The 27,401-nt window shown below is 47.9% G+C and overlaps 1 protein-coding gene and 1 non-coding gene across 8 annotated transcripts in view; both read left to right on the top strand.

Annotated features, from left to right (window-relative positions):
• Positions 1–27,401, top strand: part of CHD4 (chromodomain helicase DNA binding protein 4) — an 81,693-nt gene that overhangs the window by 42,970 nt on the left and 11,322 nt on the right. For 2 of the 7 annotated variants that reach the window (XM_078651562.1, XM_078651558.1), the window contains exons 23-38: positions 122–246; positions 413–650; positions 1,301–1,479; positions 2,931–3,111; positions 3,218–3,304; positions 3,551–3,639; positions 4,268–4,401; positions 4,656–4,800; positions 4,964–5,126; positions 5,554–5,663; positions 5,749–5,872; positions 6,431–6,496; positions 19,747–19,908; positions 20,022–20,130; positions 20,572–20,704; positions 20,833–21,028. In XM_078651562.1, the coding sequence (XP_078507688.1) occupies positions 122–246; positions 413–650; positions 1,301–1,479; positions 2,931–3,111; positions 3,218–3,304; positions 3,551–3,639; positions 4,268–4,401; positions 4,656–4,800; positions 4,964–5,126; positions 5,554–5,663; positions 5,749–5,872; positions 6,431–6,496; positions 19,747–19,908; positions 20,022–20,130; positions 20,572–20,704; positions 20,833–21,028 (2,241 nt within the window). Of the gene's footprint in view, positions 1–121; positions 247–412; positions 651–1,300; positions 1,480–2,927; positions 3,112–3,217; positions 3,305–3,550; positions 3,640–4,267; positions 4,402–4,655; positions 4,801–4,963; positions 5,127–5,553; positions 5,664–5,748; positions 5,873–6,430; positions 6,497–19,746; positions 19,909–20,021; positions 20,131–20,571; positions 20,705–20,832; positions 21,029–27,401 lie in introns of all 7 variants that reach the window. The other 5 variants (XM_078651563.1, XM_078651559.1, XM_078651560.1 and 2 more) reach the window with 3 other exon arrangements.
• Positions 6,118–6,255, top strand: LOC144771264 (small Cajal body-specific RNA 11). Its single transcript, XR_013599215.1, has one exon.

Raw genomic sequence — 27,401 nt, 5'->3', positions numbered from 1 at the left:
CCAATCTCTGGGTGATGCCAAAGTTAAAGAACCTCCGTTGTAGAAATAGTAAAACGTCAAGTAATTCTATTATGCCTGAGAATTTCCTCTGCAGCTAATCTTTTCATTCTCCTGTTTGTAGCTCCTGGTGCTCAACAGTTCTGTTTCTTGTTGTCCACTCGAGCTGGTGGCCTTGGGATTAACCTTGCCACAGCTGACACAGTTGTCATTTATGACTCCGATTGGAACCCGCACAATGACATCCAGGCAAGTGGTGGAGAGAAGAGGAAAAGATGCTAGATGCTCTCTGTGAAAATATTGCGTGATTCAAAACCTGCTGTGAACTGGTGTTACCTCTGTCCCAGCTCATTCCGTATTTGCTTTACCCATCTACCCCGCTTACCAATTTCTCTTTTTTTTTTTTTTCCCTCAGGCGTTCAGCAGAGCTCATCGTATTGGACAGAACCGGAAGGTGATGATCTACCGATTTGTCACGCGTGCCTCAGTGGAGGAGCGCATCACACAGGTAGCCAAGAAGAAAATGATGCTGACCCACTTGGTGGTGAGGCCCGGCCTGGGATCCAAGACGGCCTCCATGTCCAAACAGGAATTGGATGACATCCTCAAGTTTGGGACGGAGGAGCTTTTCAAGGAAGAGGTTCAACCTGAGGGTGAGAACAAGAGCTGACTCTGCCGTTATGAGGAGTCCTGTTGTCTCAATTCCCTTGGTTAGCTGAACTGGCCATGGTTATGGCCTTAAACCAATGGTCTTCACCAACCCCCCTTCCCCCTGGTAAAAAAAATTAAGTAATAAATAATCATTGGGCTCCCCAAAGTTTTCACAATTCTACTAAATTGGCAATGATAAGTTCAGTTAACCCTTGAAAATGCAATGAAATACATGATTTCCAAACATACTATTCAGGTCAAAACACTTGTCCCCATGATACTACTTTTGCCATAGCCTAGCACTCCCCACTGAGATCAATTAAGGCCCCCCAGTATGAAGACCTCTGCTTTAAACCATGTCTCTCATGCTGACTGTCTTTTTAGGTCTCAAACTCTTCAAGTCACTGACTGATAACACCTTTGTCATGCGGTGGTTGTTTCGTGTGGTTTAATTTCATGCAGTGTATCTAGGCTCCCTTAGGAAATCCTACTCTATTTTGGGAGTATTGTACAAATGTGAATTTCTTCAACTTAAGGCTATGCTTGGGCTCTGCATCCTAAAATAGCCTCTTTCAATGCTTGCATACATTGAAGTGCTGCGTATTCTGCTCAATTTTTATATTGTACTACTGCATTGATTCTGTTCTATCAGGAGACAACAAGGATGGAGATGATCTGAGCGTTATCCATTACGATGAAAAAGCTATTGACCGCCTGCTCGACCGCAACCAGGATGAAGTTGAGGAGCCTGAGCTGGATGTGCAGGGCATGAATGAGTACCTCAGCTCCTTCAAGGTGGCTCAGTATGTGGTGCGCGAGGAGGACAATGCGGTGAGTGGACTTGCTTCTTTCTTAAACATTTCACTGAAAATGTATCCCTTTCCTACTGGATGCATCTGACCTGCGTTTCATGGCTTACCTTACCTGTTCATGGCCGGTGGAGTCTGCAGGCGGATGAAGATAAACACTGTTTATTATGGAGGGCTGCACCGAGCTATGGGCAATCCCTTAAAGGCATGACAGTACATGCGGTCAAGCTGACTGCCGGTTGGGGGGGGCGGCTCTTTTAATTTTCCTTTAACCCTTCAGCTTTCTCTGCTACTTAATCTGGGCTTTAAATGTCAACAATTTTACAGGAGCCTCATAATTGAGAAGATCCATGTGAGAATACAAAAATCTTGGCTTCTTCCCCTTCATTTATCCATTTCATGCTGGCCCTGACACTCCAAAGGCCTGTCAAGGTCCGGTTTGTCTTGTCCCTGTGGGTGGTTGGCCTCTTTTGCGCATTAAACATCAGGAGCCGTATTACAGAAAGTGCCGGGGGGCAACAGTTTGCGCCCGCTTTGCGAACCCCTGGGGCACTATGGTATTACAGAAGGGGCCGCAGATGCTTGTGCAGCCCCTTCTGTGATACCGATCGCACTGGCGCACTTAAAGCTCTAGCTAGTTCATTGCTGCCCTGGGGCAGCCTATCATCATAATAGGGTGCATTTTCAGTGTTTGCCCCAGGAGAACCTTTTTAAAAAGTGCACCAGGTCCAAAAAATGGAAAAAGCACCTTGTCTCTAATACAGCCCCAGATGTTTGTTTTAATAGACAGACTCCTACCCTGACAGCTGAGGGCTCCATCCCCTGCGTTTAGTCCTCTTCCCCATGGGAAGTCATTTAGTGCATACATAGGTCTCACAGGAAACGAAACTGCAGCTACTCCTTTTGGTGACTTCTGCCCCAGGTGTCTTCTAGAAAAATAACTAAATATTTTGACAAAGTGTAACCTGGTTAAGTCCACTCCTTTTTATTCCCAACCCCATATCTGTTTAGCGAGAGTTCTGCCTAATACAGTTTGTGAATGAGTCTTGAAGAAATGGTGAGTTTCCTTTTTGCATTTTCATCCTAGTAGTTACACTTCTTGAGCGCCATGTGAGCAATAAATGAGAATAGACATTTTGTGCCTTCCTATTTAGTATTCTTTTCAATAATTTTCATAGACTGCACACATCCACAGTCAACTGCGGCTATCATTGGTTTCTTTGGCATAGCAGTTCAAATGTATGTACCAGGCTGGTATAAATCCGTTCATCCAGGTAACTTGGCACCTTCGTTTCCTCGTGCAGGTTGTTTTGGTAGTGTTTGTTTTTGTGGTGGAGAGTAGCTTATTTTATCCATTACATGTATTTACCTATCTCCAGGTAAAGTTCTCTCTCTGAATCCACGTCTCTTTTTCTCTCCTTCTCTTGCGTCTTTTCTTTCTTTTCTCCTTCTCTTTTTCTCACCTCACAGCAGGATGAAGAGGAAGTGGAGCGTGAGATTATCAAGCAGGAGGAGAGTGTGGATCCGGACTACTGGGAAAAGCTCCTCCGGCACCACTATGAGCAGCAACAGGAGGACCTTGCCCGCAACCTGGGCAAAGGGAAGAGGATCCGCAAGCAGGTTAACTATAACGATGGCTCCCAGGAAGACAGAGGTATGTGTACTTTTGGTTTGGTAATTCTTTGTGTGCAACACCAGTGTTCTGCCCTTTACTCGCCACATTGTGTCGATATTGCTAATTTATCCATTTTTAATTTCAGATTGGCAAGATGACCAGTCAGACAACCAGTCAGACTACTCTGTGGCCTCTGAGGAAGGTGATGAGGACTTCGATGAACGAACGGAAGGTTGGTTCATGTTTCATGCCGAGTGGAAACTGGTGGGTAGTGGTGGAGAGTAGAGTGTCTAGTCTTCTGCCCTTCCTGAATCCCAGGAAAGATTCAGAGAAGCATTAGAATAAGAGAAGGCAAAAGAAAAACATGTCAAGTGTTGGTGTGTGGAGGGCAGGAAGAAAGGGTTCTTGGAGGGCACATGATAGAAATTCTTTCCAGAAGAAAGCTTACTCTGCTAAAGCGACTTTACTTTCCTCCCAGCTACTCGGCGGCCAAACCGAAAGGGGCTGAGGAATGACAAGGACAAGCCGCTGCCGCCATTGCTGGCACGTGTTGGAGGCAACATTGAGGTGAGTATCACTCTATCCCATCCTCCTCTCCACTGGCAGCTTGAAAGCACACCCCAATTCTAACGATTCCCCAAGTCTACACACCAACTGTGGCTTCTAGACTAAATCTGAAGTGCCTGTGGTCACTAGGCTCAGCACTTCCATTGTACAATCTTGTCTCCATCTATACCAGAGGAGGGCAGTGGTAGAGGCAGAAGGTTATTGTGTAGATGGTAGTGTGGAAGGTCTCCCCTGAATAGTTAAACTGCTTAAGACCATCTTCCCTGATTACTCAATGTGTTGACCATCCATACGTAGCAACAACTGGCCACCCCATTTTACCACATTACACTCACACCCCTCATGCCCAGTACTCTCTTACTCACTCCTTACGTAGTTCAGGCCAGTGTGCCAACTGTCCTTCCTCCCCTCTGTGCAGCCAGGAACCCTCTGCTGCCAGTTCTATTTTACAATTGCTCTTGCCTCTGCTGGTTGAGGGAGCTGGTAGTAACAATGAAGGTTGATTCAGTGTGGTCGTTCATTGCGGCAGCATGTTAACTTCTCAATGCTGCTCTGCTTTGAGCCTGTGTGACCTTTTATCTCTGCTTCACCAAGTGTGACAGTCTCTTTCCCTCCTTCCTCCATTAAGGTTCTAGGATTCAATGCCCGTCAACGTAAGGCCTTCCTCAATGCCATTATGCGGTATGGCATGCCCCCACAAGACGCTTTTACCACACAGTGGTTGGTGCGGGATCTACGTGGTAAATCCGAGAAGGAGTTTAAGTAAGTGCTGATAATTAGGTGAACGAACATAGGAGATGCATGTCTCATGAGGACATTTGTATTGCCTTATGAGAGAATCTGACTTGGCAGTTCTGTGGTTTTGAGGGGGTAACGGGGAGGAGGGAGGGGGAGTTCACATCTTTGAGTGAACCCTGCTGCTTAGATAGTGAAAGGTGTACAATTATGCTTTTTAAGGGTGTTTAAAAGTTTTCCAAGCACTACAATGTTTTATTTGTTGTCCTACTTTAAACCAGGGCCTATGTCTCCCTCTTCATGCGTCACCTGTGCGAGCCGGGTGCGGATGGCGCGGAAACCTTTGCTGATGGTGTCCCCCGTGAGGGATTGTCTCGGCAACACGTGCTAACCAGAATTGGTGTCATGTCTCTCATTCGCAAGAAGGTATGTGTGGTACTCTGATGGCATTTTATGGACTCGTGTTGTACTGTTTTTGATACAGCAACTCTTCATTGAGGTAGTGTCCATACAAGTTATATATATATATATATATATATATATATTTTTTTTTTTTTGTTTGCCCCTCTATCCACTCTGTTGAGTACAGGTTCAAGAGTTTGAGCATGTCAATGGCCGTTGGAGCATGCCAGAGCTGGCTGAAGCAGAGGAGAGTAAAAAAGCTGCAAATCCAGATTCCCCATCACCGAAAACACCCACTCCCTCAACTCCAGGTGACACGCAGCCTAACACTCCTGCACCTATCACTTCTGGTGAGTTGAACTTTCTTCTATGTGCCATGGCCATGTTACACTTCTCTGCTCTGTAGTGACTGCTTGTGACCTGGTCTGTCTTTTCCCCCCACTGAGGAACAAGTATTCATCTGGTTACATGTGTATACTGATGTTTACAGAAGTACAGCAGTACCTCCCCATTATAACATTGAACTGAATTGTGTTGTCTTGGTTTTTGCTTGCTCTAGAACCCCATGCACCAATGCATGGGCCTTCCTCCTGCATTTATGTAGGGTGGAGAGGAGTTGGTTACTGTGAGACTTTAAGAGATTATTTCTACAATCCATTTAATCAGTAAGATTTGGGATAGGAGATGAGACCTAAACTCTGAATGGTTCAAGTTTTTATGGTGACGCATGTTTAACTTTTTTTGTGTTGTGTGCTTTTTTGTGTGTTTTTATTCTAGAGGATGGCACGAAGGTGGAAGAAGTGGTTGTAAAAGAGAAAGAAGGGAGCCCAGCGAATCCACCAGAGGTTGAAAAGGAAGCAAAGCCTCCTGCTGAGGCAGCAGCAGAGGTAAGGGTTCCTCTCCTTCTATACTACCTAGTCTATTCAGTAAGCCTACAGCGACCTTCATGCTCACTTCCATATTTTGCTGTAGGTTCCTCCAGCCGTGGAGGATGTGAAAGCTTCTCCTGTGAAGTCTGAACAGGAGGAGAAAAAAGAAGAGGTAGAGCAGAAGAAGGAGAAGAGTGAGGCCGAGCCTATGGAGGTAGAGACAAAAGGTAGGAGCCTGAATGTATTTTAAGAGCAAGTGCAGTACAGAGCATGGATGCATGACTGGTACACATCAACAGACTCGGAATGTAGCCAAAATCGTCACTGTGTACAGTTGCCTGCCGTTTTCCTAAAGCAGTATCTGGGTCCTTTATAGTAGTGGTTGCTTTATTGAGGAGGACTTGAACAGCAGAGTCTTTCATGGCCTTTCAGTACCAAAAGGTATTGGGTAAAGGAGAGAGGGTGGTTGAGTGTGTCTTGACTTGCATTGCTTGACTTTCCCACCCTACTCATGGTGGGCAGAGCTGACAGATGGACAAAGAAAAATTTCATCTGGTTCGGAGAGCTGCACTGAGCTGTGGGCAAATTCTTAAAGGCATGATGGTACATGTAGTCTGAAGTGGCTGCTGGTAGGGAGCTTTATGTATGCCGGCTGCACCCTAGGCTGAGGCAGTAAAAGTTTTTTTCTGACCTATTTCCTGAGCTTGGGCCATGTGTGTGTACTTTAATATTAATTGCCAACATTTCTTTCTCCATTCCTCCCGCCCTTCCCCTGCCACACACAGTAGAAGTGGAGAAGACCGATGAAAAGGCTGCACAGCTTCCCATTGTGATCCCAGATGACAAAAAAGGTGAGTGCTATGCTAGTTCAGGAGGGATATTCTAGGACCATGGGTACTCACAAACTTTCTCTCGGGGGCCAAATTTACAGTGTGGTTTGTGTCCGAGGGCTGCACGGGTGGGGGTGGGGTCAGTGGGGGAGGGGGTGGGGCTTGAGCAACCAAAAAAACTGTGACCATGAGGTTGAACACAGGTCCCTGCAGCGGACGCCTTCGTCCACTGAGCTACCAGACCCGATCTATGTCCATCTATCTCTTCCCCCACTCCCTTCCCTCCTCCCTCTGTCTCCATTTCTAGGTCTCCTTTTCCAGGTCTCCCTTTCCCTTTCTACCTCCCTCTGTCATCTCACCCTGCCTGTTTGTCACTGGGCTGAGACCGCTTCCCCAGCGCGCACAGACACACAGCCCCACCCGAGCACTTCACAGGTCTTTAAAAGACCATTTGCATGTGAATGGGGCTTTGCTGTATTTCACCTCCACTTAGCGCCCCTGCAGCTCTACTCTGGCCTCGCCAGAATGAATCACCCAGCCCCCACAGAGCAGCAGAGTTTCTCAGTGTCTCTGCAACCGGCAGTGTTTGCAGACACTCTGAAAATGTTCTTTTAAAACACTGGTACGATGTCTCATGGTCTGCGGGCCGCCAGGGAAGGCTTGCCGGGCCGCTGCCGGCCCGTGGGCCGTACTGTGAGTACCCATGTTGTAGACCTACACTACAAATTTGATATTTATTTTGAAATTGATTGACTTTAAACACAAGTGAAAATCACAATGCTGTTCTGAAATAAGGAGGCGGCATCTAGTTTATAAGCCTTTATACTTGCAATGGGAGTGGGCTGCAAAAAGTTCATATGAGTTTTGAGTAGGTTGATTGGGTCAGCCCATTGTAAGTGCCTTGCCCTTGTCAGTGAACTGCTTCCCTTCCTGCATAGCCTCGCCTGGTAGCTGCGGCCCCTGACCCATGCATGTCCTCAAGTTCTAAGGAGCATCTCTGCCCTGCTGCTGCTCTGCCCTCTTGTCTCTCTGCTTTCTACCTTTTCTCCTCTGATTTCTTTTTCCTTAATTTCATTTTTTCTGCCTTTCTGTTCTTTTTCTCTTTCTGCACATTTTAGCCCTTTCTTTTTCCTCCCTGTCCCCACCGCTGCTCCTCCCTTGCAGTCCCCCACCCGCTACTTAATGGCAGTCGCTGGCACGCAGAAGGCAAGCCTGTCTGTGCCTGGATTGTGCCTATTGCCATGGACCCTGGTTATCGGGCCATCCACCGCTACGAACCCAGCACCCTCCACGCCCTCAACCCCGGATGCCATCTCTCTGTGCCGAAGAACACCAAATGCCCGTTCACCTGCTGCAACTGCACCTTCGCTGGCCTCCGGGCTTACCAGATCTACCGACCGCATGACACCCCCCCCCGCCAAGAACCGGACCCGACCACCCCAGATGTATTCTGCTCAACACCCACTTCCTCAAAAGACACGCCGTGGAGATCTGGGACCTGCTCATCTCCACCTCCCCTGAATTCTCCTTCATAGAAACCTGGATGAACTCCAGCTCCGCCACGGACATTGCAGCTGCCATCCCTGAATGGTGCAAAATTATCCACAAGGATTGTGTCAACAGACCGGGAGGAGTCATCCTCATCGTACACAGACCTCTTCTGCCTCACAAACCAGTTCTAACGACCACTCGCCCGACATGAAGCAGTCCAGATCAAACCCAAACGCCACCCTCCGCTGCACCCATGTCTACAGACTGCTCGGACCCCCTCCCCCCCCCCCCCTTCCAGTGAAGCCATAGCCAACTTAATCAGACTACATCCTCCTTGGCTACCTCTTTATTGCCACCTGAGTGACCTCGAAGACTGCAACACCTCATCCCTACTGAAGAAGCTCGCCACCATCAAACTCCAACAACTGGTCACAACACCAACTTGCGCAGCAGGACACATGCTTGACCCCAATCTTCTCCACAAGCAACAACCTCTATCAGCCACACATCCGAGCCACACTGGACCAACCACCACTGCGTCCACTTCTCCTTCACCAAACCCACCGTACTCCACCATGCCTACTGCGATCCTTGTGGAAGCTGGAACGGCGCCAAAGACCAGCTCACCACCTCCCTCAGCAAGACCCCTCCACAGACGTCCACGAATGCCGACTTCTCAGCAACCAACATCTACCGCTGGATCTCCGACTGCGCCAACACACTGGCCTCCCTCAATAAACCCTCAGGCAAGCAGCCCTCCAAAAAAGCCAGCTGGTTCTCCTCCACCCTTCCAAGAGTCTAGGTGCACCTGCACGATGGCTCGAGCAGCCTTCAAATCCGCTGTCACCACACACCGCCTCCTCATCAGAACATCAAAGAAAGAGGCCATCTAGGAATGTATAAATGCTAACGCACACAACAGCAAAGAACTCTTCGCCGTAGTCCAAGAATTCGCCAAACCCAGCACAGACAGAGCAGACATTTACCCCCACCCCACCCTTCCATCCCCCTGTCCCAAGACCTCTGTAACAAACTTGACACCTTCTTCCATTGCAAGATCAAGAGATCTACGACCACACTGCAAAAAATATGCCTACCCACAATCTTGCAACCACTACACCCAATGGCTCCAGTCCCCAGCAGACCACGACCAACTGGACTACTCTCACCTCTGATGACACCTCAAGGATCATGAAGAGTGTATACTCCAGAGCCGCATCCGGATCCCTGCCCTCAACACCCCTTGAACCGATCCGGCACCTTCATCAAACACCAACCCTGCTGCACCATCAACTGCTCCTTGAAGTCTGCAACTTTCCTGGAAGACTGGAATCACGCAGAGATCAACCCCCTTCCAAAGAAACCTTCTACTATCCTGACTGACCCCAAGAACTACAGACCCATCTCTCTGCTTCCCTTGCCATCCAAAGTCATCTAGAAAGCCTTCAGTGTCCAACTCTCCGAGTTCGCCCAAACGAACAACATCCTGGACATCTCCTAATCAGGCTTCAGAAGCAACCACCGCACTGAGACCGCGCTCCACCTGGGACAACTCTTGGTGGCCAGCAGCGCTCACAATCTCTCCCATCCCCACGGACTACGCCCGAAACCTCTGCATCCTACTGGACTCCTCGTCCTCCATGAACTGCCATATCAACGCCGTCTCGTCGTCCTGCTTCGACACGCTCTGCCTTCTTCGAAAGATCTTCAAGTGGATCCCCACCAAGTCCATGAAAATGGTCACCCATGCTCGTCAGCAGCAGACTAGACTAGGGCAACACCCTCTATACCGGCACCTCCAAGAAACTCAAAAAGAAACAGCAGAACGTCCAGAACTCCTCCGCCTGATTCAGCCAGAACATCCCGTAACGCAACCATTTCACCGGCCACCTGAGAGACCTTCATTGGCCACCTAGCAACAAAAGAATCGCCTTCAAGGTTCTCACGCACTCCACAACACTGAACCTGCATACCTCAACCACTGCCTCTCATCCTACTCTCCCACCAGTCATCTATGCTCCACCCAACTGGCCCTGGCCACCGTCCCACGGATCCGCAAGACCATGGCTGGAGGAAGATCCTTCTCCTACCTCGCTGTGAAGACCTGGCACTCCCTGTCTCTGAAACTTAAGCAATCCCCATTGCTGCCTCAATTCAGGAAGGACCTCAAAACCTGGCTCTTCGACTGAACCGCTGACTCATTAATGGGTGCTAAATGCAACTTTAGAAATGGTAGTAAACGGGAAACTACACCCGTTGCTGTGAGCGTAGAGATCCCGTCAGAGTGCTGCAAGAGTGAAGCCTTTTTTTTTTTCTTTTTTTTTCATAAATAGAGGCCATCCCAAAATGTAAATGCGTTCTTGCAAGACCACTGTGCTCCCATAAGAGCTGAGATTTTTCATATGCAGGAGTAGATTTTGGACACACTTCATACCCCTACCCCGGCAGAATGCAGCAAGTCTCACGTCCACCTGCTGCATCAAAGCAGACAACAGACCCCGACCCTTCAACAACTTCGTCCATACAAGGCGTCCCTCACTCTTTTAATATGAAGCTAAGTTGTTTTTGGAGACTTTGGACCATGCATAACATGCAAATTAAATACTTAACATTCAAGACTGTTTACTTAACTGCTGTGATATTGCTATGAAAGTTGATGAACTGCAGGCACTAGCAGTGAAAGAGGCTTACCTGCAAATACACAAAGGCAGAGTGGTAATGGGTGCTCTTAACCTGCAGTTTCTGCTAAAGTTGATTTCTTGCTCATGTCAGCCAGGCCATACCGGGCAGTCTCCTATTACCTTCAGGAAACAAAATCAGTCAAAAAAGGGGGGGGGAGGGGATTCTTTCCTTTACTGCGACCAGTGAGGATTCCCTAGTCACCAAGGGAGCTATGGCAAGATGGATAGCCAGACCTTCTACGTAGCCGCAGGAGTATCTTTGGGATAAAGTGCGAAACAGCCTTTCCTCCAAAGTTTTTACTTTGTATTACTTTTTGCTTTTTTTTTTTTTTTTTTTTTTAAACTTCATAAAGACTGTTGGCAGGCAAGTGTTTACAACGCAAGACAAAACCATGCATTTGAGGGTAATTACAAAAAGTGGGGTTGGAGGGTCTCTGGGTGTGCTGTAAGAGCGATAATAAAAAGAAAAATTACATGTCCTGCCGCTGACACATCGGTGCTCTTCTCTCAGACTCCCTACTCAATCCAGCCTCTGCTCTCCTAGCATGAGAGCAGTGCCAGGATTGGTCTGAGCAGCCTTGTTTGCTGCTCACAGTGCCTGTGGCGTTTCTCCAAATGGTTGTGCAACACAGCTAGGTTGGAGAAACCGATTTGCCCATGTCTGGCTGGCCTAATACTGCTGGCCAAACCAACATGCACAGTACCTCCTCCTCCCTGCCATGTTTGGCCCCGCACCTCCAAAGAGTCCCTGGCTCAGTCAGCAGAAGGAAAACACATTCCAATATTGTCTGCTGACGAACTCAGTGGTGCGATGATCTTCTGCCATTACAGAGGAGCCACCCCTAGATTCATGATGAAAAACAAAATGGTTACTTAACCTGTGGGAGTAATTTTGCAATTTGAAGGCGTCTTTTTGTTTTGGATTCGCATGCAACACTTCAGCCTCTCCAAAATGAGGGGCTTCCAGGGAGTGCAGCTCAACTGATCTGATGTCATACTAGTGACCTGTCCCCCAAATGAAGCACTTGACACCCAGTAGGAAAAAAGAGAGGGAAGGGAATAAGACCATTTTAGACCCAATGACTAGGCAACAGAATAATGCACGGCATGTGAATCCAGAAAATTCAAGCTCAAAACTACTCATGCAGGTAAATTTTTTTTTTTTTTGCCCCATACATTTTACCAGTATATACCCAAGAAATGCAAATGGAGGCTGTTCCTCCACATAACGTATAGCAGCAGAACATGCCCTGGGCTCTAAACTTTTGCTCAGCTGTGCAGTAGATTTGCAGCCAGGCAAAATTTAAGGTCCCTCAAATATTTGCTCTGAGCCCATGGAAATAGTCCCATGGAGACCAAAACATCAGTGGAAATTCAATAGGCACAAAAGTCTGGTATTTGTCATTTTTGGAGCAAAAGGAGGCCTTACTCGAAAAGCTTTTTAAAGTGGTCAATCTGGGTGAATGGCTACTTCCTGTGTCCTGAGAAGTGTTTAGATAGCAGACCTAAGGGAAGTGAACACTGGGGAAGTAGATTGCTGTCAGTCACCAGAAAGAAGGCGCCATTCCTTGGTGACAGCCAGCAGTACAAGAAGACTAGTAGGGATTAATTTAATCAGAGCAGAAGAAATCTACTCAAAAAGCAAGTGCAGTAAGTTAAGTTAGCCATTCTTGAAAAAGGTGTCCTGCATGGAAATACCATTTCTGTGGAACTTGTGCTCACGTGTCCCGCTAACACATTTCCCACATCAGAACAGGCAAGGGACCTAAGAGCTTCTTGCTTATAACATAGACAAAACCCTAAAAGCACTTAGACAGGATTTTTATTACTCCCATCTAGCTCAGCAAGTCAAAAGTAGAGCTTCTGACATGTGAAAGCTGGACGAATCATTATCCATGATCTATCTGTTCTCGAGCCTTGGCCCTCCACCACCATACCCAGCCCAGGTTATTAGGTTAGAGGTGAACATCCACTCCTGTCATTCTCTTCTGCCACAAGTAAATCAAGTAGCTAGACAGTGCATCTATGTGATTAAATCCTTTGCCAAATGTTCCTGTACTTACGTTTTCCTCAAAAGGTGTAAGCTACCATAGTGCTAGTACTATCCCTTGACCACACCAGTGGGATAAATCTAGGCACACCCTAATATTAGAAAAGCTACAGAAAATCCAAAAAGCATCCTCCAGGCAGCTGCACAACCCCCCGAAGGAGGATCCTGGTGTTGGCTTCTCTGTTCTCCATACATTGGCTTCAAGGGCCAGATATAATTGCGTGTAAAGCACTGTGCTTGTCCTTTAACAGAAACTCTTGTGTTAAGCTCAAAGCTTGCCCAATTACTGTGTTTCCATTAAAAATTTCAGAAACTGGTGAAACTTTCTTCGTCCAATTAGACCCTGGAACTCCACATTGATTGAATAACTGGAACATGACCTTCTCCTGTTCCAGAAAGCATGGTCTTTTCCATCATTTTAACAAAAAGAATCTGAATGTGATTTGTTTACATAAGCTTGCATGTAGGTGTGTATCTGCACCTTTCCTCATAACCTTCACAACACTACATATTGAATCGTTGCAGTGCATGCTACTCTTATTAGAGGATGTTCCTGCACCTCGCCCAACATTTTTCACATGCACCTCACCCAACATTTTTCTTATGGGTAATTCTACTTCCAACACCCTTGAACTAAAGGCTCCAAAAGAGTTTGAAGTTGCTGTTTCAAATCCTAAAGCTTCATGGCCTCATCAGGAAAATGAAGCGCTATAGAGATGAGGCCATGCAATAAAGTAGGGCAGTTCAGAAAAGAAGTGATCTGTATTCCGTAGGCCAGGACAGAAAATGGAGTGGAGGGCAGAATGGTTTCCCCAAGCCATGCAGAGCACTTTTTGTCCCAAGACCTGCTAATAGCTGCTTCTGTGTGTCCTGACAGCTGTGGCGATCTGTCACACTCATTCTGTCAATCGGGTCCATGTTGATGGATTGCATCCTAAGACCCTTATTCGTTGTCTGCCTTTTCATTGGTGCACCTCTTCCTAGGCAGATCTGTTACCTGTGTCCAGATGCTAGATCACCCCATGTGCTTCCTCCACGTCCTTTAGGTTGTGGCCCAAATGTGACTGTTAAAAGTGTAAGCATCTGGCACCATCCTCTTCTTTTCCTTGAACATTGCTACTACTGTTTTAGGCAAGGCTACCCTCCCATCCTTGAGTGTTCTGTAGACTGTGAAAGACCACATTAACTTCTAGTACATTGGCGAGATCTTCCATTCTTGGGATCCCGGTTAGAATTACATGAATTTGCTTACAACCTGAGAAAAAACTTGCATTGAATTGATAATATTTTGATTTATCTATTTATTTTTTGGTCAAAGTCGTCCCAATTCATTAAAATAATAGAGGAGCAGCAAAAAGGGCGTCTCTTGCAGAGATCTCGGTCGCAATCTTGTTTACCAAGCTGCTTCTTTTAATGATGGCCTTTCATTACTCTTCTGGGTCCTGGAGCTACCTAGAGACTTTTGCACAACTGCTCATCCAACTGCAGTTGCTGACTTTTTGGTCCTGGAGAACCATGAATCGTGTTCAGTCACTGTTTCCTCCTTTTTATTTCTTATCTCTGGTGTTTGGTGGCTTAAGTAGTGATTGTTGTGGGGACCCGAACTAAGACCCCCCTCCCTGTTCCGGAGTCGTCGTCTTGGTTCCTTTTTAGGCAATGCCAAAGTAATCATTAATAATTATTCTGCTGAGCGTGCTTACATTTTTCGTAATTATTGCTTCACAGACCTGGCCTACTACTTATACTTCCTCCTAGGTGCACACATGTCCATCCCAAGGTAGCCTCTGTACCCTAGGATCCGCAACCTGCTTTGCAAACATTTTGTACTGCATGTGCCTCTGTACCTAGAAAAAACTATGCCATTATGAGCTCTTATATGAAAGGTGCTGATGTTTGTTCTTTCAAGCTGCCTTGGCGGGTAATGTACCGATCCATACTTGCAGTACTGAGCCGGGAATGGTAAAATACTGTTGCCATTTTCTAGATCACTGGGGATTGCACCACAGCTATTCCCCTTTTGCCATTTTGCAGAACAGTCTAAACATGGGAAGTTTCTTTTCTAGGTGGACCTGGATGGCTTAGAATGTTTGTAAGAAAACAGCCCTTTTTAGGTGGGCAGGTGTTGTCTCTCTATGAGGAGGAACAGCGCTCTGCCTAAAGAAACAGAACTATACAGACTTCAATAACCTGTTTTGCATAATTGATCTGTAATGTAACTTTGTTAGCAAGGATATGTGATCTTTACACAGTATGTACTTTCAGTTTTGCAGCGTGAATCTTTCTGGATTCACTATGCTGTGCATATTCCGCAATCTGGTGGTTGGGTCCGGAATCGTAGTCTTTTTTTTCGCGTACTTCGAGGAATGCACACACAGGGGGCCCCCTGAGCGCAGGGATGTACAAGACGCCCTTTAAATTCTGCAAGAACTGCCACCACAAGTTCGCACAGAAGGACCAGCACCCAGTCTGCAACCTCTGCCTACCTATCGACCACGAGAGCAGAGACTGCAACGCCTGCTCCGTCTTCAAGCCGAAGACACTCAGAGTTCGAGAAAGACAGAGGACGGTTCATCATACGATGCAGGGCAAGGGCCAAGCCCCGACGCTTTATGAACTTGGCCTCTTCACAGACGACGAGGACAACATCGCCGAAGGCCCAGATGACTTCACGGTCGCTGAGACCGATAAGAAAACGCCTGAAAAGGTAGGAGAGTCTACTACCCCGATAACTCCCACAGGGCCTCGAAAACCAGAGGCAGACTCTCGAAAGTCTGAGCCCTAAGCCTCGAAAGGAGCACCGGCGTCAAACAAATCGACGACCGAAGCTGCATCCTCCGAAAAAGAGCCCAGAGGATCCTCCGAGAAGGACTCCCGGCGGCAGAAGACCAGCGAAAAGCAAAGGTCATCGAAGCAAGCACCCGAAAGAGGGCCTTCGACTTCAACCTCGACTTCAACTTCAACGTCGAAAGAAAAGGAGCCAAAGAAAGCTTCGTCGACGGCGCTGCCGAAACTCTCGACAATGAACAGGCCGCAGAGATAAAGAGAGAGGCTCGAGGCCGAAATGGAGAACATCCTTCAGAGAAGGAAGGATTTCAATGAAAAAATGAGAAGCTACAGGATCCCCTCGAAACCGGCAACGACTGTCGCTGAGGTACAGGAGCCCGAAGAGTTCGACGTCGAAGAGCCGCCGAAAACCCCAGATCCTTCGGAGCACGAAGAGGAGGAAGACCTCTACTATACAGAAGGGGATTACGGGGAACAGCAGTCAAGCTACGGCTCAGGTTCCTCGACGGCCCAAGACCAGGAATGGCAGGACATCGAGGCCGAAAACCCAGAGGAGGCGGTGGAAACATACCCCTCGAGGCCTTCACCACCGGATGACATTGGGGCATACAATGAGGTGGTAAGAAAGGCGGCAGCAGCCTATGGGGTTAAGATGGAAGAGGAGAAGCCAGAAGCAGACTTCCTGCTCGAGACATTGCTCCCCATACAGACAAGAAGCCAGTTCCTGCCCATGCTCAAGAGTATCACAGACCAGGGGAAGGAGGCCTTCAAGGACCCGGCTACGTGCAGATCAGTAACGCCGAGGACGGAGAAGAAATACAAATTCTTCTCCCAAGACCCAGCTTACATCAAGGGATCCGTCACAGCAGATTCTATAATCGCTGCAACAGCCAGGAAAAGGGCAAACGTCCCAACAACGTCTGGACCCCCACCTGACAAGGAAAGCAGGAGGATGGATCTAACTGGCAGGAAGATTGAGAGGAACGCCGCAACGCACTGGCGGATGGGGAATTCCAACGCCCTCCTGAATAGGCATCAATACCTGCACTGGGAGGAGATGGGACAGTTGCTCAAGCACCTTCCGGAACCATACCGTGAGAGGGCATCACACCTTGTGGAAGAGGGGAAGAGCATCTCCAATTCGTGCCTGAAGACAGCCTTGGATGGGGCAGAAACATCCAGCAGACTGATGGCTATAGGCCTCACAGAAAGAAGGCAAGCCTGGCTCAGGATCTGAGGATTCAAGGCTGAGGTTCAGAACAACATCCTGAACACACCCTTCAACGGTGAAAAACTGTTCGGAGCACCAGTTGATGATAAGCTCACCCAACTGAAGAAAGACAACGAGACGGCAAGGTCCATGGGGGCCCTGCAGTTCAGAGGGATGAGAAGGGGCACTCCTACATGGAGGCCGAACGGCAGAGGTGGAAATCAGCGAGGAGATTCTCACCAAAGTTTCCACCAGGGGCAACAGAGTGACAACCAGGGCCAGCAGAGGCAAGGCTGGAACTACCAAAGCAGGGGCCAGTCCTTTCGGTCAAGAGGAAACGGACGAGGCCAAAGAAGTAAAGGCGGTGAACAACCCCCCTCTAAGTGACTTCAGACGAGAGAAGGTGCCCCACCACGCAAACCCTCCGGGGGAGGAGCACGGGAAAACAAAGAGGAGCGGGCTACACGGACAAGACACAAGGGAACATGTAACTCCGGTAGGAGGAAGATTACGATTTTTTCTCCAGGAGTGGAGAAAAATAATAGACAAGTGGATACTCAATATCATGCAGTACGGATAATGCATAGAATTAGTAAAGAGGCCACCAAAGAAAAGACAGCACTCGGGGGAAAGAGCTGCAAATACTGCAAGAGGAAGCCCAAGAACTGCTCCTCAAAACGGCCATCGAACGAGTTCCTTTCAAAGAACGGAACAAGGGAGTGTACTCAAACTACTTCCTAGTGCCAAAAGTGGACGAAAGTCTAAGACCCATCCTGGACCTACGGTTCCTGAACAAATACGTCAAAACTCAAAAATTCAAAATGACGTCCCTACAAGAGCGTCATCCCACAAATAAAAGCAGGGGACTTCCTGTCTACAATAGACCTCAAAGATGCGTACCTGCACATCCCCATGAACAGGCAGCACAAGCACATGCTAAGGTTCACAGTAAACCAGGATCACTACCAATTCACGACCCTGGCGTTCGGCCTAAAGTCCGCACCAAGGGTGTTCACCAAATGCCTCGCAGCAGTGGCCGCACATCTAAGAAGGGGGATACACGTGTACCCCTACCTCGACGACTGGCTGGTAAAGCTGAGGGTGCACCTGGCAGCGATTGTGGCATACACAAGAGGAGAAACGGGGAGAAGCTTCTTCACATCCCAAGTCGTAAAAAGATTCCTGGAAGGAGCTAAAAGAATAGCGCCGCCTAAAAGAATGCCGCCGCCGGCCTGGAACTTAAATGTGGTACTGACGGAGCTCATGAAAGCACCTTTCGAACCCATCCATAAAGCATCACTGCAAATGTTGACAATGAAGACGGCTTTTCTAGTAGCAATCACCTCGCTACGAAGGGTGAGTGAGCTGCAGGCTCTCACACTGCAGGAACCCTACATCCAGATACGCAGTGACAGGGTCGTGATGAGAACTGACCCTCACTTCATGCCAAAGGTGGTGTCAAGGTTCCACATGAATCCGAGTCTTCAGATCCCTAGCTTCTTCCAAACCCCACCACAAGCGCTGAGAGGTCGCTCCACACCCTAGACGCAAGAGGGGCTGTGATGCACTACATTGAAAGGACGAAGGAGCACAGGAAGACTAAACCGTTCTTCGTGTCCTTCGCAAACAGTTACATGGGCAAACCAGTAACTAAAAACACCATAGCTCGATGGATCGCACAGACCATTCAATTCTGCCACAAACAAGCTGGCCAGGAGCTAACAGGAGGGGCACAGGCCCACTCCACCAGGAAGAAAGGAGCAGCAATTGCCTTTCTGGCCAACACACCAATTCAGGACATGTGCCTGGCGGCAACATGGGCTTCAGTGCACACTTTCACTAAGCACTAAGCCAAAAAGTGCTTCAACATATTTTCAACAACCAAACGCTCATCTTCCACCCAACCGCCACAAAAGTAACGAAAACCGCTACAAAATCTATGCACAGAAAGATTCACGCTGCAAAATGAATAGTTTCTTACCTGTCGGTGTAGTTTTGCAGCTTGAAGATCTTTCTGGATTCACTAGCGAACCCACCCGCCTCCGCCAGAAAGATGAGGCTGGAAAAGAGGGTGGAAACAGATGGAAAAGAAAGCAAGTTGGAACAATTACATGATGCGTGGAAATACTAACGTTGAAAAACGATTAACAAACATAGCCATGGATTCACTACAAAGACAAAAAGAAAAAGAGACCGAAAAAAGAATCCGAAGATGGCGCCCAAGGGTGGTAGCTTCCGCCGGAAGCACGCCGACGTCACCGAAGGTACACCAAATGGTGGGACGTCGACGCCCACCTGGGCTACGACAAAAAAAAAAAAGAGAAAAAAAGACTACGATTCCGGACCCAACCACCAGATTGCGGAATATGCACAGCATAGTGAATCCAGAAAGATCTTCAAGCTGCAAAACTACACCGACAGGTAAGAAACTATTCGTTCTTCCTTGCAAGATTGCTCTGGTAGCGGTAGGGGGAATGCTGGAGGGGTTGGGACTTTGGTGTTGGTAAATGTTGAATTTCAATTTAGAGACCGACCTTTGCCATACTAATGTGCTGTGGTTGTCTACTATACCATGAGAACTGGCCTCTTCCTCTGGTCGGGAAATTACTTTGACAAGTACACAATGGACCTGTGAGTAACTGTACCAAAAGTACGAGTGACTGGAACAGTCTGCTGCATGATTAGCACTGTTCACACCACAAGGCTTTTGTAGCCCAGCCTTAGATTGTTTGCAAGACCCAAAAGTTTGTTTAACAAAAACAAGTTGTATTTTAGGACTCTGCCTAATAGGTGGTGGGAGATGTATCCTAATTTAGTCAGGCTGCTAACCCCTAGCTACGGGCAAGTAGTTTAGGACTCTGCCTAATAGGTGGTGGGAGATGTATCCTAATTTAGTCAGGCTGCTAACCCCTAGCTATGGGCAAGTAGTTTATTTAGTCTAACAGAGGACCATAAGGCTTGTCCTAGATGAGGCAGTGCACAGAAACTATTTGCATCTCTGGGATGAGGTTAGATCTGCACACCGGGGCATGACCATCAGATGTTTGTGTTTCAGAAGAGAAGGTGGAGGTGAAGGAGGAGAAGGACAAGGATCTCAAGCTACCCAATGGCGAGACACCCAAGGAGGTGGCTGAGGAAAAGCAGAGGAAGGCTGCAGCAGCTGCCGCTGCAGCCAAACAACGATTTATGTTCAACATTGCAGATGGTGGCTTCACAGGTATGTGCATGAGAAGGGTACCATGTGTGGACACCATAAATTTTATAAAGATTACTTTCTTGGTCCATGTTTAACTAGCCTTACATGATACCCCTTTGTTTCTCTCTGGATAGAGCTGCATTCGCTGTGGCAGAACGAGGAGCGGGCGGCCACAGTGACCAAGAAGACCTATGAAATATGGCACCGGCGGCATGATTACTGGCTATTGGCTGGTATCATCAAGTATCCTTTCTGCATTTCCCTATTTCAGGGGAAGCTCCTTTGCTGTGCATGTATGCAGTGCCGCCCAAATCTATTTGCAAGTGGTTCTGAGAACATTGCACGTTTAGTGGTATGCTATCCAATTTGAAGTGATGAGTGCTTGGCAATGTGCACTAGATTTCATGCAGAATGTCTCAGTTTCCAAGTTTAGCCTCAAAAGGATTATTTTCCTAAGCTGCATGTCTGCAATGGATCACCTATCATTTGAGCTGTAAGTTGACGAGGAATTTTTGTTATTCAAGGAAAGCTTTCTCGTGTTATGGTGTCTAAGTTCTACAGGCCATTGGACGTGAATCTTAAGTACCTTTGAGTAATAGAGCAAGGCTTCAGTTTACCCCGTAACTGACTGTGGTGTGATCTCTTGTGCTCTATCTTGTGAATCCTTAACTCTTTGTTCTCTAGTCATGGATATGCCCGTTGGCAGGATATCCAGAACGATGCGCGCTATGCAATCCTCAACGAGCCTTTTAAGGGGGAGATGAACCGCGGCAATTTCTTGGAAATCAAGAACAAGTTCCTGGCACGTCGGTTCAAGGTAAGTGGGCCTTTTCCTCTCGGTTGTCGTGGTGATGTCATGCCTCATTAGTTTTCAAGTCTGCCTCTGTAGCGAGTCCTCCTCCTCCATCACTTCTCCTTTTTCTCTTCACCCTCCAATGGCAATAGCTGCTTGAGCAGGCCCTGGTGATTGAGGAGCAGCTGCGGAGGGCTGCCTACCTGAACATGTCCGAGGACCCCTCCCATCCATCCATGGCCCTCAATACCAGGTTCTCAGAGGTGGAGTGCTTGGCAGAAAGCCACCAGCACCTCTCCAAAGAATCCATGGCAGGGAACAAGCCAGCAAATGCAGTGCTCCACAAAGGTAAGGACTGGAACCCAGGATCCATGTTGCCTGCACATGGGATTGAAGTTCTCTTAAGTGTCCGTGGTTGTGGCAGCACTGTGCTGTACCATCTGTGTGAACTGAATATTAACTGCGGCCTTTCACAGTAGGGCAGAGAGTTGTTGCTTCCTTGCAGTGAAGTGTTTTAGTTTGGACATTCCTGCTTTCAACTACTTTGTTGCGTAAAGTTATTTGGCTTTGTTGCTGATCTGCCACTACCCATTATTGTTTTCGTAGGGTGAAGGGTAAGGTCAGTTTTGCAGTGTGAATCTTTCTGGATTCACTATGCTGTGCATTATTCCGCCAACTAGTGGTTGGGTCTTCAATTAATGTATTTTTTTTTTTTTCGTGGCCCAGGTGGGCATAAACCTACCACCATTTGGTGTCCTCTGTGACTTTGACCTGCTTCCTCCGGAAGCTCCCACTTTTGGTCGCCATCTTTAGATTATTTTTTCAGCCGTTGGGTCTGGATCAACAGTGAAGGAGCTCCAAAACTTTAGAGAGAAGAATCGACAAAAATCTACAAGAAGATTGAAAGATCACCGGAGAACATACCGGATTAAGAGTCGCGTACAGAGGATGACGAAAGAGGACAAAGTACATCAAAAACATTGTCGTTTCTTCGGAGAATGCGCGCACACAGGGGGCTCCCTGGGCGCGTGATGGACAAAACTCCCTTTAAATTCTGCGCAAATTGCCACCACAAGTAAGCGCAGAAGGACCAACATCCAGTTTGCAATTGCTGCCTGCCGCTCGACCATCGAAGCGAGGCCTACAACGCCTGTGCGGCATTCACACCGAAGACCCTCAGAGTAAGAGAGAGGCAAAGAAGAGCAAACTACAGTATTCAGTGGCAATTGATACCTCCATCGCTTTGAGATTTGGGACTTTCCAGTGGAGAGAAAGACCACGTCGCCGAAAGACCGGAGGATGCCGTAGCAGTCAGTCAAAAAGAAAACGTCGAAGGAGGTAAGTCGTCGAACCCCAAGCATTCCACTGATTCTCGCAGAAGTAAGTTAAAGTCCTCGAAAGGAGTAGTGCCGTTGAAATACTCGGTCTGCACCTGCAGCCAAGGACAAACAGCCTGTCTGTTCCTTCGAAAAGGACTCCCAGACGGCAAAATCCCAAGATAAAGGAAAGGCGTCGAAGAGCAAGCAGAAAGGGATGCTTCGACGTCGAAAAATGAAGGCCTGAAAGCGGCTATGACTTTAACGTCGACAACCGTGAAAAGGAAAGCCGAAACACCCGACGCCGAACATGCGGCCGAGATAGAAAAGAAGAGGCTTGAGGCTGAGATGGCAAGCATCTTGCAACGCAAGAAAGACTTCGACGATTAAATGAAAATGTACAGCAGTCTGCTAAACCACGCCCCAAGCCGAAAAGTGCGTTGAGGAAATTCAACCACCGACCACACCAGAACCTGGCGAGGAACAGGAGGAAGAGCTATGGCGACGCCGAAGGGGAGGAAGACCAGCAAACTTACAAGGGCTCGACATCCTCGGAGGCGCAGGACTTGCAATGGCAGGATCTCGACACCGAATCACTGGAAGAAGGTGTGGAATCCTATCCTTCGGGGCTTTCGCTGCCGGACAGCGTAGGGATCTACAACCAAGTCATCAAAAAAGCTGCAGACACATATGTAGTTCAGCTAGAGGAAGAGAAACCTCAATCTTGCTTCCTCTTGGAGACATTGTTGCCATTCCTCTTGGAGACATTCCTCTTGGAGACATTGTTGCCATTCCTCTTGGAGACATTGTTGCCATCACAGACAAGAAGCCAGTTCCTGCCCATGCTCCCAAGTGTGCTGGATCAGGGGAAGGAGGCCTTCAAGGAACTTGCTATGTGTAAAGCAGTAACTCCAAGGATAAAGAAGAAATCTAAACCTTCTTCAAAGGATCCTATGTATATTAGGGAATCAGTACAAGCTGACTCTATTATCATATCCACGGCTAGGAAGAGGGCAAATAGACCCACAAACACAGGACCACCTCTAGATAAGCAGAGCAGGAGAATAGACCTAATAGGCAGGAAGTTGGAAAGAAGTGCGGCGATCCAAGAGCGCATCGCCAATTCCAATGCGCTCATCAACAGGCACGCATACCAGCACTGGGAAGAAGTGGGCGAACTCCTAAAACACCTGCCAGAGCAATACCCGAGAAAGGTGAGCCACCTGGTAGAAGAGGGAAAGAACATGGCAAATACATTTCTGAAGTCTGCCCTAGACACAGCGGAGTCATCAAGCAGGCAGATTATGCTTGGAATAATAGAGGAGGCATGTCTAGCTAAGGATCTCTGGTTTCAAGAATGAAGTTCAGAACAACATTCTCAACACACCCTTCAACAGGGAACAGCTTTTCGGCACTCTAGTTGATGAAAAACAATCCACTCAAAAAAGGACACTGAAACAGCGAGGTCCATGAGGGCGCTGCAGTTCAGAGGTATGAGAAGAGGGACACCATCAAGGAGGCCAACGGGTAGGGGGAACCACCAACCTGTGGCACCACACCAAACTTTCCACCAGGGTTATCAAGGAGGTAACCAGGGACCGCAGCAGCAAAGCTGGCAGTACCAGCCCCAGGACAATCCTTTTGAGGGCGCGCATGAGGAAGGGGAAACAGGGGGGGGGGGGTCAACAACCCACATCCAAGTGACTCCGTAGTAACCAACGCACCCCCAGCCAACATATCTAGGGGTGTGGAAAGAGACTAATCCAAGACCAAGAACAAATCAAGATCCACAACAGTTCCTCCAGCACACAACGCCAGTAGGAGGCAGGATAAAACACTTCCTCCAGGAGTGGATAAAGATCACATCAGACCAATAGACACTAGACCTCATACAATACAGTTACTGTATAGATCTAGAAAAACCACCTCCAAACAAAAGACCAAGAGGCAGAGTACACTCCGCAAAGGAGCGTGTACATTTGCTGCAGGAAGCACAAGAACTCCTAAAGAAAAGAGCGATATAGATAGTAACATACAAGGAACGGAACAACAGTGTCTACTCCACCTACTTCCTCTTACCAAAGTGAACGCAACCTTACGGCCAATTCTGGATCGAAGATTCTTGAACAGGTTCATAAAAACTCAAAGGTTCAAGATGACATCACTCCAAGAGGTCATACCACAGCTACAAGAAGGAGATTACATGGCAACCATAGACTTGAAGGATGCTTACTTGCACATACCCATCAACAGCAAACACAAACATCTACTAAGGTTTATGATCAACAAGACTCCCTACCAGTACACCGTGCTGGCATTCGGACTCCAATCCGCACCAAGGGTTTTCACAAAATGCCTGGCAGCAGTAGCAGCACACTTAAGGAGGCATTGGATACATGTATACCCGTACCTAGACGACTGGCTGGTAAAAGCAAACTCTACAACTAGTGTAAGCAGCACATGGAAGAAATCATATAAACATTAGCCCAACTAGAGTTTTCAGTCCATTGGGGAAAATTATCAATAGAACCGGAACATTTGAAAATATTCTTAGGTGCAGAGATCCACACCATACGGAGCAAGGTGATTCCAAGTGCGAAGAGAACCTTGGCAATATTGAAGGAGAGACACGTCTGTACCACAAGGGGCAAGTGAGGACAGTCTGCAAACTGATGGGAATGATGGCGTCATGCATACATTTGGTCCCAAATATCTGCCTACACATGAGGCCATTCCAAGAATGGATCCAACGGCAATGGTCACAGGCAACAGGGAGTTGGGAAGATCTTGTGGTTGTCACGCAAGCAATACAGCACAATTATCCAGTATTTGGGTGTCTTTCATAGATTCACATGCCTGAATCATTCCCCGTCGTCGAGACGGGAGCCTCCGGTATATAAAAAAGTAATGTCCTAGAGACATATATAGAAAAAAATAGGCCTAAGGATCCCACCTTAGTGTCCTATCCACGTCCTTTTGTAAAAAAGGACCTAAATAGAGTGGCCCAAGGGTCCCACCTTAGTGGCCTATCTGTGTCCTTTTGTGAAAAGGACCAAAGTCAAGAAGCCAACCAATCAGCTACCACCTCCTTCTAGAACCTTCCTGTCAGGAGCCCAGGTCTCTCAGATTTTCTACCGCACGTTGTGCTAAGGGAGTCTCCTCTGAGCTCTGCTCAGATTCTGTGTTTATTTTCACTACATTAAATAACTTAGCTTTTCTACTATGGATTATCTTCAAATACATTCTTTAAAGAAGGTCTGGTAAGGTTAGAGCCTGTGCTTCTTGTTCCAAGAAGTTGCTCTGCTCTGTTTCTCACACTGAAGTTATGTCGCACTATTTCAAGTAAGTCTTTGAGAGGTCGTGAAGGGCGACTTTTCATATGGTTAAGACCAGAAAGGAGGTTGTTTTTTATTTATTCTCCAGTTACTGTGATGAGGCGTTGCCCTCAACGTCTAGGAGACCTCAGAAGAGAATCTCCTCAGACTGATTCCTCAGGGGGACGTCCTGAGAAGGCCCTCAAAAAGACCGCTCAAAGGTCTTCTGGGCGCAGTCCTTCAAAATCTCCTCACTCTGTGGTAAAGGAGAGTAAAGGACTTGCTTTTGGGGAAAAAATCACATAAAAAAGAAGACTTCTGAGCCGTCAAAATCACCTCCTCTGATCATGGGATACAGCCTCTTCGTCTACGATGGCCTCATCTACGACGGCTCATCTACGATGGCTCATCTACGATTGCTCGTCTACGACGGCCTGTCTACGGCGTCGACGATGGCCTCGTCTACGATGGCCTCGTCTACGATGGCCTCGTCTACGATGGCCTCGTCTACGACGGCCTCGTCTACGACGAGAGTGTCGACGACGAGAGTGTCGACGACGCTATGACTGCTCGTCTACGACTGCTCGTCTACGACTGCCTGTCTACGGAATCGATGAGGGCCTCGTCAATGATGGCCTAGTCTATGATGGCCTCGTGTACGACGAGAGCGTCGACGACGAGAGCGACGACGACGAGAGCGACGACGACGAGAGCGTCGACGACGCTATGACTGCTCGTCTACGACGGCCTGTCTACGGAATCGATGATGGCCTCGTCTATGATGGCCTCGTCTATGATGGCCTCGTCTATGATGGCCTCGTCTATGATGGCCTCGTCTATGATGGCCTCGCCTATGATGGCCTCGCCTATGATGGCCTCTCGCCTATGATGGCCTCTCGCCTATGAGGGCCTCTCGCCTATGAGGGCCTCTCGCCTATGAGGGCCTCTCGCCTATGAGGGCCTCTCGCCTATGAGGGCCTCTCGCCTATGAGGGCCTCTCGCCTATGAGGGCCTCTCGCCTATGAGGGCCTCTCGCCTATGAGGGCCTAGTCTACGACGGCCTCATCTAGGACTGCTCGTCTTCGACGGCATAGTCTATGACGGCGATCTACGAAGGAAAAATCCGCCAATTCTGGAATTTTTTATACTGTGGTAGAGAGGGCTGCTCAACGTTTTAAGATCTTAATGACCTCTCAAGAACTGGCCGGTTTCTTGTATGACTTTAAAGAACCTCTCAAGAAGGCTGTAAGGTCAATACAGATTATCAATTACCTATAGTCAGAAGGGGAAAGGATCATGCAGAACACTCCCTCTGTATCACCAGTTGGATAAGAAGTATAGGGCAAAGAGTGGACAACATTGGGAACAGGTTTTCCTCAATGTCGGCAATCACGGTAAAGGCCGTGAACGCTCTAGCGCTCTTGGGACGCTATCATGGACAATTGTGGGCACACCTAGCCCCGTACCTGTCGGAATTGCCAAATTCATCCAAAGAGGAAGTAAAAAGGATTCTGCTAGATGGTGAAGCATCGGCGTCAGACACTATAGTCTGCGCGATGGATATAGCTATGACAGGATTCCTCAAGTTGGCTGGAGCAGCAGTCTTGCGGCTCCAAGGATGGCTAAAGGCAACCTCTTTCAGTCCTGAGGTGCAAACATAGGTTTTGCACATGCCATATGGCAGCCAGTTACTAATGGGCACAAAAAATTGACGAAGCAGACACTGTGTGCTTTGGGCACTCTTCAGTATAAGAACCAGTCCTTTAGTAGAAATAGAGGAAGTGGACGGTCTTCCCACGGAGGGAATTATCAATACAAGTCTTCCTACTCTTCAAGCCAGAGTATACCGCAATACCAACAGCACCAACAGCAAGCAATCCTCTTTTTTTGGGGAGGTCGTCCTTTCAAGGTAAAGGACAGCGGAAATGACAAATCTACGGCTGCTTCTATGACAGAGCTCGATTATGCTGCAGATAGGAGCTATAGGGAGAGTACCTCCATCTCGGAAGGGATAAGGGTTTTATTCCCACTTGGATGCTACCGAGCCACCCCGAGACGCACCCACGGACCCTTCATCTGCCAGTCCTGCAA

This window comes from Lissotriton helveticus, chromosome 7, assembly GCF_964261635.1.
Source record: "Lissotriton helveticus chromosome 7, aLisHel1.1, whole genome shotgun sequence".
Classification (NCBI taxonomy): Eukaryota; Metazoa; Chordata; class Amphibia; order Caudata; family Salamandridae; genus Lissotriton; species Lissotriton helveticus.
Note: the sequence above shows the minus strand (reverse complement) of the source record. Positions and strands in the feature narration are given on the sequence as shown.